The sequence below is a fragment of the Aquarana catesbeiana genome, linkage group LG01 (assembly GCF_042186555.1).
Source record: "Aquarana catesbeiana isolate 2022-GZ linkage group LG01, ASM4218655v1, whole genome shotgun sequence".
Taxonomy (NCBI): domain Eukaryota; kingdom Metazoa; phylum Chordata; class Amphibia; order Anura; family Ranidae; genus Aquarana; species Aquarana catesbeiana.
Genome location: NC_133324.1, coordinates 309,315,884 through 309,336,505, shown reverse-complemented (window position 1 = coordinate 309,336,505; position 20,622 = coordinate 309,315,884). Strand labels below are relative to the sequence as shown.

Sequence of the window (20,622 nt, the reverse complement as noted above, 5' to 3'; positions counted from 1 at the left end):
ATTTGCACTTATGATTTTGTATATTACATTAGCGCAGCAGGTATACTTTATTAATAAAATAAACCAACCTATCTGCTTACGATCTTCTGTGGAATGTACACTGAGCTGTGCATGCGCAGCTGTTTACATTCCGGCACAGTGCCTGTGTGCCAGGAGGACTGTACCCTGCACATGCAAGGGAGTGACATCATCCCCCACCTGGCCAATCAAGATGGCTGAAGATCGGTACCCAGAAGAAACCAGGGAGAGGATGGTGGGGAGGGAGGTCATGGGCATCAGACTGTTGAGAGTATTGTGGAGTTTAGCTCTGCTTTAGGAAGGTTTATCACCTCCATCCTTCAAGGTACCTCCTTTGCCAAGCTTGAGAAAATGTTGAGACTTCTTGAGCTTATGCATTAGAGACCATGCACTCCTTGGTGTTTATGTAAATATGCCTGACTTCAGAAGATTAATTTTAAGGCATAGGGGAAAAGTTTTTTACTGTCCTTAAAATAGAAGCATTATTATACCTGACCAGGAATATGTTCCTCATATCCTAGGCGCAAGTTGTAGGCATCCTCTGCTCGCACACAGTCGATGATGTGGTTGGTATTAGGGGCAATCCAAGTATAAACCTGATATGGTGTTGCAATTCTCTCTAGTGGATGCCGATTTACCCTATAAAAGGAAAAAAGATATTAAACTTTCACAATTAGAAAACTATAACTTTTATCCATCCTGGATCTGTAGCCTCCCTGGCGGTATGATTATGTCAGATTTTTGAATCTCAAAGCGGTACATTGTTTTGCAAAGAAATTTGGCATTTTATATTGTAGGCCTATAATTCTTAGTAATAACACACTTAAATCTGTCCAAACAAGAGTCTAGTAGACATCCCGGGTATGATAAAGTTTGAAACATGAAATCATAACTTATAATATAATAAATAACTATAAATAATTATAAAAAATAATAATATAATAATAATAAAATGAATTTCCCCACGATTCACTATTGCTCAATTCTGCAAATGTTCTAATTTACTATCGCTGTTTTCTAGCTGGCTTTTGACGGAAAGGGACACTTTTTGGTTGTAATGGACAATCTCCAGTTTCCAGGCAGAAAGAACAGTATATATAATATAAAAGTGCATGCAGGGCACTGGAAAAAGCACTGGGGACAAAGGGGATGTGAAATGATTTGATACAGTAATGCAATCTGTAAGATTAGTGTACTGTATGTGTTATGAATTTTGTACTTTTTTAATTTGCTGCCGGGCTCCGCCCCGATGTGTCGCGTACACAGAGCATCGGGCAGAGGACACAGCCCGTAGACACAGCGGGAGGACATCACAGGATCCTGGGAACAAGGTGAGTAACCTGGAAAAAATGGTGTATATCGCGCTGACATGCAAAAGTATGTCCAATAGCAGCCAGCACAACACTAGAACAAGTATAAACAAAAAATAATGTGAAAATAAAATTCTGTGCAGTGCTTAAAAATTTGTACTGATACAAATTCATGTGTATAGAATCCAATGTATAGTGTGAAATGACCACAACAACAAAAAGAAATAATTAAAATAGTGAAAAGTGATGTGAAAATTACACCCAAAATATAAGTCCATATACTGTCATCTAGAGGTTGATAAACCGTGAATAGAACAGTCTGTGAATAGACAGTGAAAAAGACTCTGTAGCCAGGGCCATCTTAATAGCATCATGGGCCCCTGGGCAAAGTAATGCACTGGGGCCCCCACTAGCCTGCTCTACCGCTCACCAAATGCAACCCATTCAAATAAAATGCTCTGCGCTGCAAGTTCCCCACAACCAGGGGTGATACAGCATTTAGAGCAGGGGTAGGCAACCTTTGAGAGTTAGAGATCTAAGTAATAGGTAGGGTGGTGTGTAGAGGTCAGTAATAGGTAGGGCAGTGTGTAGAGGTCAGTAATAGGTATGGCGGTGTGTATAGGTCAGTAATAGGTAGGGTGGTGTGTAAAGGTCAGTAATAGGTAGGGCAGTGTGTAGAGGTCAGTAATAGGTAAGGTGGTGTATAGAGGTCAGTAATAGGTAGGGTGGTGTGTAGAGGTCAGTAATAGGTAGGGCAGTGTGTAGAGGTCAGTAATAGGTAGGGTGGTGTATAGAGGTCATAATAGGTAGGGTGGTGTGTAGAGGTTAGTAATAGGTAGGGTGGTGTATAGAGGTCAGTAATAAGTAGGGCAGTGTGTAGAGGTCAGTAAAAGGTAGGGCAGTGTAAAGAGGCTAGTAGTAGGTAGGGCAGAGTATAGGAGTCAGCATTTGTAGGACAGATAATAGGGGTCAAGAGAGCAGTGGACGGCGTCAGTAGGGCAGTGGACAGTGTAATTCGTATGGTGGCAGTTAGTAGGACTGTGGATGGTGAAAATCGACTGCTTTATCTATGGGGGGGCTCGATGGCACCCACTACAGCTTCTTCCTGGTGTCACCCCCCACCCTGCCGCACCCCCATAGTGAAGCTACCAGACTAAAGTAACTTGCGTGCAGTGCAGTTACCATACGACCTGACCTCGTACTGTATTCCCTTAGATCGAAGTCGGCCCTGATGGGGCCCCATGAGCACTTGGGGCCCCCGGCCAGTGCCTAGGGGTGTCTGCTCGATAAGACGCCCTGTCTGTAGCAGGAAAAGGTATTGCACGTGCCGTCAGTGTTGAAATGGAAACACAACAATGAAACCACCACCTGTACTCCAGATCAGGATTCATCCCAGGTGATGTCTCTTTAGACAAAACGCGTCAGGACGAGCCCTACTGATGTCATTGCGTTACCTAAGCTATACATTTCAAGCGTTTGATCTACTTACCAAATGTGAGTGTTCCCAATTTTAATATATTTTCTATGTTTTTACGGATGGAGTATTTTCTTATTTGGTTATATTATTTTGAACACATGGGAGGAATTGGTCTGACATGTTGGCCACTTCTGAGGACTGCTTCTCTGAGTTATCCCCTGAATAAATGGACCATCTTCAATCCTGATCTGGAGTACAGACATAGAGGTCCCATACATTGGTGTTTACACCACAAGCCCTGCTGACTCATTGAGCATATGCCCATTTGAGTCTCTACACTCCGGTTAGCCTTCATACAATCGGTGGTGGTTTCATTGTTGTGTTTCCATTTGAATGCTGACGGCACGTGGAATACCTTTTCCTGCTACAGAGTCTTTTTCACTGTCTATTCACGGTTTATCAACCTCTATATGACAGCATATGGACTTATATTTTGGGTGTGATTTTCACATCACTTCCCAAGGTAAGTAACCTGGACCAGGATCCTGAGATGCAATCCCGAGTGTGGCTCGGGGTTACCGCTAATGATACTGAAATTTAACCCTGAGCCACACTCTGCCAGGGAGGTTAAAAGGAGGCCAATTCATTTTAGTCATTCTAGTTCTGCTGATACTAATGTATGTGCCATTCCATCTATGCGACAAACATTTTTTCTGAATTTTACCTTTTCTTTTGTAGAGCAGTGAAATTCTTCTTGAATGCTGGGCTGACCTGGTTCAGCAGTTCTACAATACTGTGGCTCAAGTGGCTTGGTGAGGATGGTTTGGGATTAAATGTTTCTGCAGTTGATCTAAAATGCAAAAAATAATGTGGGTCAATGTTTAGAAGTGATGAAATTCATTCTAGGAATAGATGCAGGTCTGGTGATATTTTATATTCCTCTAATCATAATAAATTTAAAGCAGAACTTTGCCCATTTTACTAAATAACACTTCACCAGTACTGCGTGCTAATATGAAACCATCTTATATTCAAATAGTTAAATAAATATAAAGTATATCAAATATAAATATTAGGTAAACATTTGTTGCTTTTACTTTAAACCACTTCAGCTCTGGAAGGTTTACCCCCTTTTATGACAGGCCATTTTTTGGCGATACGAGCTTTCTTGTGGGGGTATTTGGTCACCTCTGCGGTTTTTATTTTTTGCGCTATAAACAAAAATATGCAGACAATTTTGAAAAAAAAAAAACAATATTTTTTACTTTCTGCTATAAAACACACCCAATTAAAAAATGTAAAAAAATCGAATTTCTTCATCAATTTAGGCCGATATGGATTATGCTACATATTTTTGGTAAAATAAATCCCAATAAGTGTATATTGGTTGGCTTGCGCAAAAGTTACAGCGGTGTCAAACAAAAACCTTATTGCAGGTACCCAGGTATTTTTTGCAATGAAATTATTGTAAAAGATGTGCTAATAAATTTGCTGAACACTGATACTTGCGATGCAGCACTTACTGGTTGACGTAAAATCCTCTGTTGGATGAAGTGATATTAATATGATGGTCTTCCATCGTTACCACCGTCAAATACATCAAGTCCCCATGCATTCTGCGATTGCCTGGAGGGGGGTTCCAGCCACTCATAATCAAAGATTTAAGACAGTGAGGAGGCTAAAGTAGGAAACAAAAATAGTTGAAAGAATCAGGGTTAGTAAGATGGGATGCTACAACACCAAGAGGCAGAAAGTAAAATGAACTAACTGAAATTGACTTCATACATTGAATAATATCATTTATTGCCTCATCTTGAATGTCATCTCCATCATAAGATGGGTCAGATTCCCATAAACACTTAAAATGAACCAGTATTTAGTAAGAATCTGAATCTGCTCTTAAAGTTGAGCTAAACCCTTCAATACTCACCTCCCCTACAGTGATGAGATGTCCTCAAGCTCCGTCGCCAACACCCACATCTTCTCCCCAGCTTCTTCTGGCTTTGGGGTCCTTACCCATCCTGATTGGTGGGCAAGGATCCTGTCACTCCAGCACATGCTTTTAGGAGTTCATTCATCCCAGCACTGAGGCATGCTAAAAATGTACATTGAGTTGTTCATGTGCAGTACAGTGTAAATTTGAAAGCACCTTGCAGGGAAGAAGGTAAAATCCTTTATTGCAAAAGAGACTGACCTTTTCCAGTTGATAAATGACACTCCCTGAATGCTAAAAGAGGAATAAAATGACAATTTGGATATAGTTTGCAATTATATTATGTAAATAACCACTTTTGTGCCATACCAATCTTTTTTTGTCAGTGCAAGTCTCCTAGAAAAGGGTTTGGCTGGATGAAAATAATAAACTGTGCAGTCCCCAATAATTGGCAGCCAGGCACCATGCAATCTAGGCTGGGTTCAGCAGTTTTGTTTTCCTAGTAACTAAGAGGTAACAATCTCATTTGTTCATTTCATCATGCTGATTCATATACTTGTTGATTCATATAAATAGCAGATCCACCATAAAAATAATTCAGTGTTTCTGCCTCGACAACCTTGCTTACCACAAGCTATAATAGAAGCTATATAATAAATGTTACTCTGCTCTCCAGTGGTACATTTTGTGCAAAATATTCAACTTGCTCACCATCTGATATCTTATTTGTTTTAGAAAAAAGCATTGGCCAGTCATATATGACATGGACTACATGGAGAAGCAAGTTTTATGAGCAGAAAGACCTTGGTATGTCCAACATGAAAGGAAGTCTTCTACTATTTGATGTCCAAGGTTACGAGTTCTCTACTTATCATTTAAAATGTTATCTTAAGCTAAATGTCCTATTTTGCAGCATTGTGGCATATTTTCCACTCACTTTTTCCCTTTGTTAGCATGACAGAAGCAACAGAGAGAGGCAAGACAGGAGCATACGTCTAATGTGACAAAAGGCTTGGTTGAGGGAATGCAGTGCTTTTTTTATTTAAAGGTATGGCTCCACTTTAGGTTTTAAGACTGGGGACTTGGTGTGTGTGTGTGTTGACAAGCAGTGTAGAGCCATCCAGGGAGTAAATCTGTTAAATCTTAACTTTACTGGGCTTTACTGGTCTCCCATAACTAAACTGCCATAACATTGACTTGGTGAACTGTCTGTGGAGCAGTAGGATGTGCCTCAGCTAGGAAGCTAAAGTCTGCATTTATATGCACCTGTGTGGGAAACATACAATACATAGGGGAGTTCATAAAGAGTGTCATAGAGATTGTTTAGAATTCTTTTGCACCTCCTCAACTGTTGGTGTCTGTGACAGATTTATGCACCTGTTGGGAACAATTACATGAATCTGTCTTAGTTGGGGGCGGCATACCGGACACCCTGTCCTCAGTGGAGCTCAGCATCAGTGAGCTCCCTCCCTGGCCACTGCCGAGAAGTTTTGCTGCGGGTGGGTGCAGCCTGATGGGAAACTGAAAGACTAGTTCCCCATCAGGTTCACCTTGCTTTTGATGGTCAATGACCCTTTATAAACATTCAGCTTTTGGCTGTGGAATCTCTTGGCTGACAGCTGAATGGGATTGGGAATGGAGTCTGTGCGGGAAGCTGATATATTAATGACAGTTTCCCAGCACAGACATGACCCGCTCTGAGCACTGGTATCTTTCTGTATACCAGCTTTGAGTTGGTCTTTTTTACTGCACGCTTCCTAACCTGCAAACTGGTAGTAATTCTTTATTAGTCTTTTGCAGCCATAGCAGCAAGTTCTTAAAGTGGGGGTAGTAAGAACCAGTGTTAATTTAGTTGACAAAATTAATCAACTTAAACACCACTAAAACTAGATCAATTCCAAAGATTAAAATACAACTAAAACTAAAATGCCATTTTAGTTAAAAGACTTTGACTAAAACTAAATTGAAATTTAATGTCAAAATGAACACTGCACTACTTCTATATAAGAAAAAGTAGGGGGCATCTACTAAGCCGCTGAAAGAAAAAAATAAATAAATAAAAAAGGCTTTTCTTATTTTTTTCTTAATATTTAATCCTGACCTCAATGCACTGTTTAACTGGGCAACTCTGTGGCAAATGAGATTTAATGTTGATAATTGTAGTTATGCACTTGGGGCTAAGAATATGCATGCATCATACATACTAGGGGGAGGACAACTGAGGGAATCAATGGTGGAGAAGTATCTGGGTGTTCTGGTACATCACAAGCTTAATAATAACATGCAATGCCAAGCTGTGGTTTCCAAAGCGAGCAAAGTCCTTTCTTGTATTAAGAGAGGTATGGACTCCAGAGAGATATAATTTTACCCCATTTTACAAATCATTAGTAAGACCTCATCTGGAATATGCAGCTCAGTTTTGGGCAGCAGTTCACAAAAAAGGATATCGGGTAACTGGAGAAAGTGCAGTGAAGGGCAACCAAACTGATAAGAGGCATGGAGGAACTCAGCTGTGAGGAAAGATTAGAGGAACTGAATTTATTCTCTCTTGAGAAGAGGAGATTTAGAGGGGATATGTTCAACATGTATAAATAAATAAGTGATCCCTATAGTGAACTTGGTGTTGAGTTATTCACTTTAAGCTCATCACAGAGGACACTAGGGGACACTATTGACGTCTGGAGGAAAAGAGATTTCATCTCCAAATAGGGTTCTTCACAGTAAGAACGGAGAAAATGTGGAATAGACTCCCTCCAAAGGTGGTTCTGTCCAGCTCTATAGATTGCTTTAAAAAGGCCTGGATTCTTTCCTAAATATACAAAATATAACTGGGTAGTAACATTTATAGGTAAAGTCGATCCAGGGAACATCCGATTGGAGTGAATTGGATCAGGCTTTGCTGGGTTTTTTGCCTTCCTCTGGATCCACTGTGGGTATAGAATTGTAAAAAATGTTTTGTTTTTTTAGTTTTCTCCGTTTTGTTCATTGAACTAGATGGACCTGTGTCTTTTTTCAACCAGACTAACTATGTAATGTTGGTAATATATTTAGGTAATATGTACAATGGCATTACAGCCATTAGGGTTTACAGTTTTTGGGGCTTTTTATATTTTAAAGTTGCACTTCTGTTTGTCAAAAATCTATATTTTTGTTTGTTTATGAAACGTGGTATTATTTATAAAGATGTTATATATCACAACAGCTAAATCTGTGACTGTAGTGCATGTTCAAACCTTAATACCATAAATAATAACACATTATTCGATTTTTACTCCAGGAGTATATAATCAGTTTGGCAATTCTATATACAAATGCTTAAATAATGCATTACAACTTAATTAAACCCATTAGATTTTAGTCAACTATATTACAACTAAAACAAAAACAATTCAGATGACTAAAATATCACTAAAACTATAATAGCATTTTAGTCAAAAGACTATGACTAAAACTAAATCAAAATGTGACATCAAAATTACCACTGGTAAGAACTGCCTGAATTTATTTTATGTGTTGGTACTGTTACCAAACTGGCACAAATGTTTGCCTGAATAAGGTAGTTTTAAAGAAATCTACTATGGAAAATAAAAAGCAAGCTTGGCCTCGTTGGTTTAGCATTTGTAAAACTCTTTTCTAACTCTCTAACCTCTCACTATATTTTATGGAATGATCTGCTCTGAATATTATCTCATTGCCCACTGATACAATTACATATAAACAAAAGAGGTGATGATTAAGATTGCTTAACAGGTGGACAGGATTAACTGCAAGAGAGAGCACGTGCTTACCTTATTTTCTGAATTAATAGGTTGAAGTGGTTGCAGGGGACGTTCTGTACTTCCAGGAAAAATGTATTCTGGAGGAGAACAATCTATTTGATCCAGCCCTTGTTCTGAGGAAGAACGTTTTTTCTTCTTGACACTGTTCTCATGAGGGGAAAAATCTAGAAAGGAGGACAACTATCACCATCAATAGTCACGTTTCAACGTTTCTTCTATAATGACCTGGTTGCATTAACATTTTCTTTCTCATTGGTTTGAACAGCTATATACTGTAGGTGTTTAAGACAATGATACATTCATTTTGAAGTACGGTAATCTGACAAATTATCATTTCAATATTTATTTATAAAAAAAAAAGGAAAAAGTTTCAAATAATATAAGTACTATGCCACTGTAGTAAAGCCCTTATGTAGACTGGAAATGTTTTTTTTTTATAAGGTCATCCTTGTTCATGTTTTACCTCCAATATCACCCCCAGAAATGTTGCTCAGGAAGGCCAATGAGCTACAATCTATTCCATTGTAGGCATCTGCGAGTTCCAAGCTTTTCAGTAAATCACGGAAATGGCGTATGTGAATTCGAGCTTCTCTGATGGTATATGGTTCTATAAAAACACAAGCAAGCCATTACTCTGGATATCTTGTTGGTTGATGTAGCATATCCTAATAAAGCATAGGTTCAGAAACAAGTAAATATCTTTACGGCTCTACTATAACAACCAAGTTAATCTGCTGTATTGATTCTCCCATCATTTTCTTGTGCTCTCACCCCTTCCCCCACAGTAAATAAGCATAGGGTAATAATGGAAAATGACTATTCTATTAAGAAAGACAATAAGGTTAATTTACTAAGACTGGAGCAGCCAGAATCTGGAGCATTTGTGTATAACAACCAATCAGCTTCTATCTGGCATTTTCAAAGCTTAACTAAACAAGCTAAAGATAGAAGCCAATTGGTTACTATAGATAGCTGCTCCAGTTTCTGGATTCTCTAGTCTTAGTAAATGTTGCTTATAATGTAACAATATCATTAAACTGAAACAGGCTAAAACATTACCATGGTAAACAGCCAAAGTACTATGAAGCATGCTAAGATAACCTTGATATCTTGTTACAAGAGTAAGCATCAATCACCCCTCTCTCAGTTTTAATATTGGACAATACAGACTGTTCTTACCTTCCACCACTTTAAAAACAGAACCATCTTTCAGTCCTGCCACAGACTTTAGCTCTGAAAAGTTGTCCAAGACATTGCCTTCAAACTGCAGTGAAAAGCATGTCCTATGACATGAATCTTCATGTTCCATTAACACCTGGATAATCTCCTGTACTAACTCTTTTGGAGACACCTGTGTAAGTAAAACAAAGGGAACATCACATTGAATACACTTTAATTCTCTGAATTGTTCTAACTCAAAATCAAAACTGTAATATATTGCAGGTTAGCACCCTACTGATGTGATGGCTGCATTCGTTTTCTTTATTTCATTTATTTTCACCTGGTAATCCTGCAAATATCATAATTCCTGCCCCTTGGGTGCTACTCTCACTCCTCTACTGCATCTATGCAGGGAAGCCACGATTGCCATTTAGGCTGGAATAAGACCACTTCTTTCTCTCTTAGGCCAGCCATAGACAATTTGAATCTCTCGGCTGAGATTTTAATCGTTAATGGGCAGGCAATCGATCAACTTGGGTACAGCCAGCCTGTCATAAACTCTTACGATTATCACTAGCAGCTGGAAGCAGACAATGGCCCGGCAGGAGAGATTCCCGCATTAGCATGGTTGATAGGGTGGGGGGATTAGTAGTTGATACTTTCAGGTCAGCTCACAGGAAGTGACAACAGACATTGCATTTCTGGTAAGATCAACAGGTATTATTTGGTGCTCGTTGAAAGTTTTCTTAGCCTGAAGAATGGAAACTAATGCAGCCACCACATCTAAGGACCGGTAAGCTGCAATATATTATATTTTTGTTCCTTTAAGGAACTGGAGAAGTACAAAGGGACTGTCGCTTCAAGGGATTATTGCAACCTGAGGATATGGATATGATTACAAGGACCCTCATAATAAATATTTCCACAGCCCCCTTTACTTCTCTCATCTCTTTCTCTCACTTGTCATATTCTGCCTCAACATTGTGTACTTTATTTAAAGAGATCTGTGACCAATGTAAAAACCTGTAGGTAAAAGCACAGAAAAATCAAGTATTTTAACTGCTTATTTGCAGCGTTTTTTTTTCCATAAAATATTTTTTATTTACTTGCAATGTGACATTGAGCTAGCAAATTTGACTTCTACAAGATGAGTCAATTCTCTAGCAGAGCCCCCTTCCTCCTTCCATGTCATAACACTCTCTGTCCTTTTGGGTCTAATTACGGTCTGTGCTGTCCAAGCTCCTTAACCCCAGCCTTTCCATCTAATCTATTAGCAAATGGAGGAAGAGTGAAGGGGAATATTACAGAGTATCACTTGACTGACAGCTTTCAGCCTGCTGGGGCTGCTGTCATCACATACAAGATGACAGCACCTAGCAGCAGTTTCGGGACTACTGGATGACTACACATGGAAGCTTTTACAGGAACAGTAGGATACATACAACAAGTTAAATGCACATACAATCCTATGAGAAGTTGTTATTGAAATGAATAGCCTAGCAACAAGGTCTCTGTAACAGCTTCACTGGCTAGCTCTAAACATTAGGTTAAATTCAGAAGGCTAGTAGACCAGAATAATAAGCTCTGAAAATTAAAGTCATGCGCCTTAAAAAAAAAAGATACTTGTGAAGATTGGTAACTCTCCATGAAAACACTTTTTTGATATAATTAGGATGCCTTCTAATGAGAATGTTCCTCAGTTTCAGTACAATCCATTAAAAACTTGATATGGATGGTACAACTCAAACTTACAACTGTAACTTTTGAATTTCACTGCAAATATGAAGGTGATTTATTTGATGGACAAAGTAAATAGTCGAAATAAATAGTATATTTATTATTATTTTACTAAATCAAGCAATTCTCTTGACTGTGGCTTCATAATTAGAAGAAGTCATCTTGTGAAACAGGCTCCATTACTAGTGTAAATAGTGAGCATTTTGTAAGAGTGGGCTCATGTATCAAAGGTACAGCTACTGACATACACTATAAGACTAAAAGTTTGTAGACACTCATGGATCACACCTATACAGCTTGTTGGACATCCTAGTCCAAAACCATGGGCATTATTATTGAGTTTCCCCCCCTTCCCATATGTGGCTATAGCAGGCTTCACTGATGCGGCAAGGCTTTCCACTTGCGGTCACTGTTCCAATCCATCCCAATGGTGTTCAGCAGGGTTGAGGTCAGGGCTTTGCAGAGGACATTCAAGTTCCTTCACAACAAACTCCTCAAATCATGGCTGTATGAATCTAGCTTTGAGAAGAGGGGCACAGTCATGCTGGAACAGAAAAGGGCCTTCCTCAAACTGTTAACACAAAACTTGAAGTGCACAAAGGGTCTAGAATATCTTTGTACTGTATGCGCCAACATTAACAATAGCTTTTACTGGAAACACCAGTACTAAAAATTTGGAGTTGTGTCCATATACTTTTGGTCACATGGTGTATACAGCCTGTTGTGTGTGGCCCTATGATACACAAAACTCACGAACACTACCTCACAACTGAGGAACACTGCCATACAGCTTCACATAACTATCTCAATATCATATACATCAAAAACTGACATGGCTAGTGAGTCCTGAAACCCAGCATGGTCATCAATACAAATCACTGGCACTGTAAGACTATAATTTCTGACTCCCATAACTCAGCCACCACTACTATTTCCCCAAAAATTTAAAATCTTCACTGCTACAAATTACATAAATGAAGCCACTCAAATCTGGTTTCTCACCTGTATTTCTACATCATCGCCTCCTGGCAGTTGAATGGTCACATTAAATACATTCAGCGAGCTTTCTTCTCTGCTTACCCCGACTGTGTTTTCATCTTTCCTTTCTATTGTGGAATGATAGAAAAAAAAAAAAAAGAAAAGAAAATCACCATGTAAATCAACTAATTAATTTAACATAATCGGTCTGAAGAATGCTGCAATAAAAGAGTTAAAGTGATATTAAACCCAGAGTATACCTTCTTTTAGCTCACCTTTAACCCCATTAACTGTCTAAAGCCTGGTACACACCACTAGTTTTTTTTTTCGTTCAACCCGCGGGGTTGAACAAAAAACTGACAGCTCTGGTCGGAGCTACTGTACTAATAATCCAACATTCGTGCAGCAAGCTCCCCTGCTTTTCTTTTGTGTTCTGACAGGGGGGGCGACCCCCCGCCCTGGGCTAGAAACACTCAGATCAGCGCTCTCAGCCATTAGCTGAAAGCGCTGATCGGGAGCCAGACAGCATGCTCCCCTGACAGAAGCCGACCACATGGCCAGCTCCTGTCGGACCGTCTGCCATACACACGGGCCGAATGTCGGCCAGTTTTTATTGAACTGGCCGACGTTGTCCAACATTCGGCCCGTGTGTACTAGGCTTTAGGCTGGGTACACACGGGCTGAAAAGAGTCAGTTTGGCAGGAACCAACCGACTTTTGGGCCACATGTATAGATGTTTGTTCTACAAAAGCCGATCTTAGGCCCGGCTTCTGTCGAACAGGCATGCTAGCCAATGGACGCGAACGCTGATCAGTGTGTTCTGGCGGGGGGGGGGGGGGATTCCTCCTGTCAGAACATAATAACACAGTGGGGGAGATTACCACACTAACATCGTTTGTGTTAGTATAGCGATCTTTCAATTATTTCTGCATAAGAAAAGAAAAAATTTCCCTCACTTGCACAGATATCCTCTATCCCCCTGTTGTGTCTACAGGACACAATATTCACTTTTTCTATTTAGAGTTCCAAAGACTTTCATTACAATAAACTGATCCATAAAGGCACCATATAAAAGCAGAATAAAGTATACATGCCATTAGAGTAGAGGGGGCTGCTATTGCAGATTTCTTGCTGAAGTGCTAGTTGCCCCTTTGTGACTGACTTCAATACTTATGAGTCACAGACCAGGAACATGCAAGCTGTAAATACCATGTCAGAGGAGCATCAGAACTTTTTATCTCTACAACTGTTCTGGGTCAGAGATTCAGAAAGGGTCGAAGCCAAAGCAATATGACAGACTAGTCTCAAAAAGCACGGTCAGCAATGGTAGCCTACATAACATTCCGATGACAGGTGTAGCCCCTGTGAAATTCCAGCTTGGCAGTGACCGACATCTTAATAAAACAATGCTAAGAAAGTCCTTCATTCAACTAAAGCCCCTTCAGGGAAATATTTTATGTTTACAGTCACACCTTAGCTTTCATAGAGACCCTCAGGTCAAGTATTTTGCAGATACAAAGCATGTTCAAATCTATTTTGATGCTATAAAGCCATTCTCAAAGTAACATACAGTCCTGAAAAAGTAAGTACAACCCATGTAAATTGTTGACGTTTTCCACATTTTTAAATCGGCAAACACTAAATCCTCATTCTGACAGATAAATGTGATATATTTGAATGCAAGACAATTTTTTATTAATTTATTTAACAGAAATATCAAGCTTTAGATAGAAGCTGGTATTGATCCTCTTTAGCAGAAACTACTTCTTGTAGGCATTTTGCATAATTGACTGATATTGACTTGGTGAAAAGTTTGACCCAAAGTTTGCTAAATTTCTTCAGTTGAAAAAGGTCCAAGGGTATCCGAACTTGAACTACCTGTTTCATATCCCCAACATTCCAGTAGGATTCAGATTGGAGCTTTATCTAGTCCAGTTCAAAACTCTACATTTCTTCTTTTAAGTCATTCCTTGGTTGATTTGCTAGTGTACATTGAACATTATTGTCCTGAAAGATTTATTCCTTTTTGAACTTTTCAACATTGTGCGGGTTATTTACTAGGGCTGGCCATACATTATACAATTTTCCAAAACCATATGAGATCAAACCTAAAAACTTTCAATTTGTATGCAATCAGGCAGGCCTTTTTACTATACAGTTGAAGGTAAATCAAAAGGAAACTGAACAAGAAAATTGTATAATTTATGGCCAGCTTAAAGAGTAACTGCAGTCTGCTCACATAATTTGTAATAAAAAAATCTTTGCCATTCTGAAGCTCTCCCTCCAACCACTTTGCATATTATTTTATATATACTGTGATTCTGTACTTGCCAAATATGCTGCAGAAATCTCCCTCCACTAAGTCTGGCTGCAACCATTTTAACTGTGGGCAGCTGAAGCTGCTGCCTATTCACTTCCTGGATTTACACAGAGGCACACCGCCAGCTCTGCAGCTTTCATTGGCCATCTTGTGACTCATCCCCCTTCCCTTCCTGGCAAACTCTCACGAGAGTGAGAGCTGTGTTGAGTAAATGAGGCAAAGCCTAGGCTCATGATGTCATAAGCCTAGGCTTTTTACCAGACAAGAAACAGGAAGTGGACTGTATAAGGTATTTACTGGCAGAAAAAAAATGCTATCCAAAGTTAAAACAACAAGGGGAGAAGATTTAATAGATGGAAATTTGAAAAAATGACTGAAGGTCTGCTTTAAAGCTGCATGGTGCAAAATCTGGTGAACACCCTCTGGCTCTTAGATTCCGCTCCCTGGGAAATCTCATGCTCTAGCTCCCAGTGTGATCCGTGTTGGTGCTCCAGAATACCTGCTCTTCCGAATCACCTAGAGCTCCATCTGCAGCAGTCAGCCGTAGGGTCGACTACCTTGCGGGGCACTCCTGACCCCAACGGGGTCACCTGGACTCATGTGGCCTGACAGGTTCCTTCTGCATACTTCCCCAGGAAGTGGACTGTATAAGGTATTTACTGGCAGAAAAAAATGTTTTGCTATCCAAAGTTAAAACAACAAGGGCAGAAGATTTAATAGATCGAAATTTGAAAAAATGACTGAAGGTCCGCTTTAAAGCTGCATGGTGCAAAATCTGGTGTAGCTCTGCACAGAAACCAATCAGCTTCCAGATTTTATTATCAAAGTTTAACTGAACAAGCTGAAGTTAGAAGCTGATTGGTTACTATGCACAGCTGCACCCGATTCTGAGTGCACCGGATTTAGTAAATATACCCAGCCAGTCCTGGACACAATAGCAGTCATTTGAAATCCAAGCCACTTGTAGAATATTTTCCTTACAGTTAAATGATTGGCCTCAAATAGTTTGGCAATCTTTTTAAATCCCTTTCCAGAGACATAGGCATCCACAACCTTTCTGAGGGCATTAGAGTTCTTCTGATTTTAGGATGATTACATCACAAATGAGCAAAGAAGACACCAGACCCGTGATATCTAACGTTTAAATAATACTGGTTCTGCCATGGATCGGCAGTAATGTTTGTCTGTCAGCTTACCTCTCCATGCGTTCAACTTAAGAGAAGACCAACCGCCTATCACCTGGCTGCTTAAAGGTTTTTTTTTAAAATAACAAACATATCATACTTACCTCCACTGTGCAGTTCGTTTTGCACAGAGTGGCCCCGATCCTCGTCTTCTGGTGTCCCCCAATGGCGCTTGTGGCTCCTCCCCACATCGGAAAATCCCCTAGGAGAAGCGCTCTTCCTGGGGGTTACTGTGTGGGAGAGCTCCCGAGTCCAGCACTTGCATCCATAGAATGCCTCTGCCCCGCCCCCCGGGTGCCCGCGTCATTGGATTTGATTGACAGCAGCATAGGATGCATTAAGGTGAAAAAACATGAGGATTTACAACCACTTTAAGTAATCTCTCCTCAAAGCATGGCTCCACCATAGCCCCTATCAGGGAACACTAAATTAACCTGTGTACTGCAAGCCAGTCCTGCTGATCCAATTTGTGTGTTTGGCTTCCGTATGCTCCTTGCTGTGTGTTCTACATCTGATTCTAGTTACTGATCTTAGCTTGTTCTTGACTGTCCTTGTCTGTTTCATATCCCGACCTTGGCGTGTTCCTTTACTATCCTTAATTGCTTGTTGCCCCGACCTTCGGCTATCTCCTGACTATCCTTTGTTGTCGCAGTCTGTTGCTTCCTCTCTACCTTCCTGTAGTCTACTGTGAGCATGAGCTGGGAGGCCCTGGGGGTCGCGACCTGGAGCCAGACTGCAGTTAAATCCATCCCCACCACTATGGGCCTCTGGTGAACACCCGCTGGCTCTTAGATTACGCTCCCTGGGAAATCTCATGCTCTAGCTCCCAGTGTGATCCGTGTTGGTGCTCCAGAATACCTGCTCTTCCGAATCACCTAGAGCTCCATCCGCAGCAGTCAGCCGTAGGGTCCACTACCTTGCGGTGCACTCCTGACCCCAACGGGGTGCATCTGTCACCTGGACTCATGTGACCTGACAGGTTCCTTCTGCATACTTCCCCAAGAAGGTTCTAATCACTGGCACCTAATCTGGAATCTTTTTCATGTGACAAATCTGCATTTTCCTTGATTATGAGAATGAACACACCATATCAATTTTAAGTGCCATTTGTTCAAATATATCACCTTTATCTGTAGGCACTATTTACGGCTAGGTTCACATCTGAGCGGGTGTGGGAAGGCATTTAATCACATGCCTTCCTGTATCCGTAGAGAAAAATATGCTGCTGCTTAAGCCACATACACGGGCAGAATGTCGGGAGACATTTTCCGATACAATAAATACCGGCCAACATTCTGCCTGTGTGTATGTCGGTCTGTCTGACAGAAGCCGGCAGTTCAGCCGGCCTCTGTTGGATGTGCATGCTGGAAAACCAGCAGCCGACCGACTCCATCAGCGCTCTTAGCCAATGGTAAAGAGCGCTGATCGAAGTGTTCTGGCGGGGGGCATGTTTAGTACAGTGGCTCCAACCGGAGCTGTCAGGTTTTTTTTTCGTGCAACCCCTCAGGGTTGTAGTGTGTACCAGGCTTTAGCGATGTTCCTGTACTGGGAACTACACTGAACTATGCCGTTTCCCTGCATTTTGGAAAAGCTGCAGGGACCTTGTTTTTGCGTTTTCAGAAGATCCAGCATCCTATTCAAATGAATGGGCTGCTGTGCCTGAGCAAACGCAGATGCCGGAAACTGTATAGATGTGAACCGGGTTTGAATGAAGATCTAACATTTGCCTATTCAAATATGTGAAAAAAATGGGGGTATTAGACAAGGACCCAAAACATACCACCAAGGCAACAAAGGAGTGGCTCAAGAAGAAACACTTTAAGGTCATGGAGTGGCCTGGCCAGTCTCCAGATCTTAATCCTATAGAAAATATATGGAGGGAGCTGAAATTTCAAGTTGCCAAGTGACAGCCAAGAAACCATAAGGATTTAGAGAAGATCTCTAAAGAAGAGCAGACCAAAATCCCTCCTGAGTTGCGTGCAGTCCTGGTCACCAACTACAGGAAATGTCTTACCTCTTGCTTGCTAACAAGGGTTTCTCCACCAAGTACTAAGTCATGTTTTCCTTGAGGATCAAATACTGTATTTATCGGCGTATAACACATACTTTTTTCCCCTTAAAATCAGGAGAAAATTGTGGGTGCATGTTATACGCTGATCCCCACTGTCTGAGCTAAAAAGAGCGAGCGCCGCCAAAAAAGACCAAGCCGAGTGCTCGGCTCCACTCAAAGTCACGCTGCCCCGCCTCCCTGCTGTTTCAGAGAGGATGAGAGGAGCAAGTGCTGCCGAAAAAAACTGAGCCGAGTGTACTGAGTACTCGGCTCGGCTCAGCTCGCAGTCCCGCCCAGCTCCTATGATGGACATAACACAGGTCCAATGGTGGGACTGCAAGCGGAGCCGAGCCGAGTACACAGTACACTCGGCTCGGTCTTTTTCGGCAGCGCTCGCTCCTCTCATCCTCTCTGAAACAGCAGGGAGGCGGGGCGGCGTGACAACCCGAGTACACAGGCTCGGCGGCAAATTTAAACAAATGTTGCAAACAGCACACGACACTGGGCAAGGCTGCACTGAGCAAGGCTGCACTAGGCAAGGCTGCACTAGGCAAGGCTGCACTGAGCAAGGCTGCACTGGGCAAGGCTGCACTGGGCAAGGCTGCACTGAGCAAGGCTGCACTAGGCAAGGCTGCACTAGGCAAGGCTGCACTGAGCAAGGCTGCACTGGGCAAGGCTGCACTGGGCAAGGCTGCATATGACAATGGGCAGGGCTGCAAATGGACACTGTTCATTCTGCAATGATGGACAAGGCTGCAGATGAACACTGATGAGGCTGCATTGATGGACATTTAAATGTAAGGTTTTTCCTTAAACTTCCCTCCTAAATTTTTTTTCCTTAAAATTCCCTCTTAAACTTGGAGTGCGTGCTATACGCTGGCTCGTGTTATACGCCGATAAATACAGTACTTATTTTACTCATAATGCTTATGGGGAAAAATTAATTTACAATTTCTCCGAATCTAAATTTATGCACCAAGCAGTTAAAGGCCCGGATGCACCCTCTAATTACAGAGATTGATGATGTCACACTGCAGTTGCCTTTGTTGTTGCTGAGATGTTAAAGCTTGTCTTGTGCACCTTTATTTTTATTGAAATTTTGAAAAGCTACATTATGACTTTATTTATTTTTAAACATTGTGTCTGCAGGATTTGTATAGTGTTGGTATGCAGAAGCAAAACATTTTTACAGACCTACTCCAGGAATTAGAAAAAAAAAATCTACCCATACAGTGGGTCACCGCACTGTAAGAAGTTATTGCTTTTTATGTCTAGGGGCAGGGGGCTCCAAACTATGGCCCTCCAGTTGTTCAAGAACTACAATTCCCATTATGCCTAGTCATGTCTGTGAATGTCAGAGTTTTACAATGCCTCATGGGTAGTGTAGTTCTGCAACAGCTGGAGGGCCATAGTTTGGAGATCCCTGGTCTAGGGCGTATAGGAACAGCAGGATTACTAAAACAGGCCATAGATTAGGTGATTTTCTTTCCTGCAACCAGGAAAGAAAATTGCTTGATTCCCCCTATACACATTGACTATGTTGATTGGGAAATGGAGCAATTTTCTTTCTCACGAAGCTATTGTGTTCGCCCAGTGGGGATGGGGGGGTGTGGGGGGGGGGGGGTTCATTATGGCCGCTGGCAAAATCACATGCTAAAAATTTGATAATGCTGGTTGTACCCAAGTCGCTTGGTGGATTGACTTGGGTACAATCAGCCTGCCCATAGATGGATCAAATCTCAGCCAGTCCCTACTGAACTGGCTGAGATTTGATCCATCTACGGGTGGCTTTACTCTAACCCTCACTCCAGCGGCTCTATTGCTGTTCTATTCTCCCCAAAGCTCTGGTCTGTGGGCCAACCTTTGGCGTCATCATATACAATGCAGGGTTACTGAGCCTGCATTGTACATGGTGTGGGAAAACATACAATTGAAGCTTAGAGAGGAGGCTGTGGAGGAACAGTCACACCGCTGGTAGAACCGTGCTGGAACGTCGAATAATGTAAGTACCCCTAGATCAGTGATGGCAAACCTTGGCACCCCAGATGTTTTGGAACTACATTTCCCATGATGCTCATGCACTTTGCAGTGTATTTGAGCATCATGGGAAATGTAGTTCCAAAACATCTGGGGTGCCAAGGTTCGCCATCACTGCCCTAGATCAACCTTGTTCAATCTTATTCACAAGGAGGAACCCTTGATACAACTCTCAAGTCTCAGGCAACCTCTGGCAATTATTTCCACATACACAGCTCAGGGCACATTAGCATAGCAGTCAGTGAGGACAATGCCCCTCTTAAAGATAGCTTAAAATATCATTGGTGTCAGTGGTAACTTACCTGAGGAGCAGAAATTGCCCAGTGTTCAAGGAACCCCCACTGACCTATGCTTTAGAAAGGATAACCTAGATATAATGAACATTTATCCCTTGCAGTGCAACGGATGAGGTTGGGGGAAAGATTGTCTCAAAAGGGAGATAATAAATACATACATACATACATACATACATACATATACATATATATATATATATATATATATATATATATATATACACAAAGTATATAAATACACAATATGTATGGTAAACTGGTTCTAATTGCTGGTTGCGTCTTTTCTGAGATAACTCTCTGTCTGGAATACAGTGAAATCAATAAAATAATAAAGTCGCAAATTGACAAATGACAGTTCAACAGCGCAACAACTAATTCGAAATGAGATTTATGCTTATAGCT

General features: G+C 41.1%; 1 protein-coding gene across 1 annotated transcript in view; it reads right to left on the bottom strand.

Moving 5' to 3' along the window:
* Positions 1-20,622, bottom strand: part of LOC141143955 (clustered mitochondria protein homolog) — a 109,333-nt gene that overhangs the window by 76,886 nt on the left and 11,825 nt on the right. The window contains exons 2-8 of the mRNA XM_073629365.1: positions 12,358-12,461; positions 9,637-9,808; positions 8,921-9,064; positions 8,467-8,621; positions 4,269-4,423; positions 3,470-3,595; positions 510-657 (exon numbers count right to left, since the gene is read on the bottom strand). Coding sequence (XP_073485466.1) covers positions 510-657; positions 3,470-3,595; positions 4,269-4,423; positions 8,467-8,621; positions 8,921-9,064; positions 9,637-9,808; positions 12,358-12,461 — 1,004 coding nt within the window. The remainder of the gene's footprint in view (positions 1-509; positions 658-3,469; positions 3,596-4,268; positions 4,424-8,466; positions 8,622-8,920; positions 9,065-9,636; positions 9,809-12,357; positions 12,462-20,622) is intronic.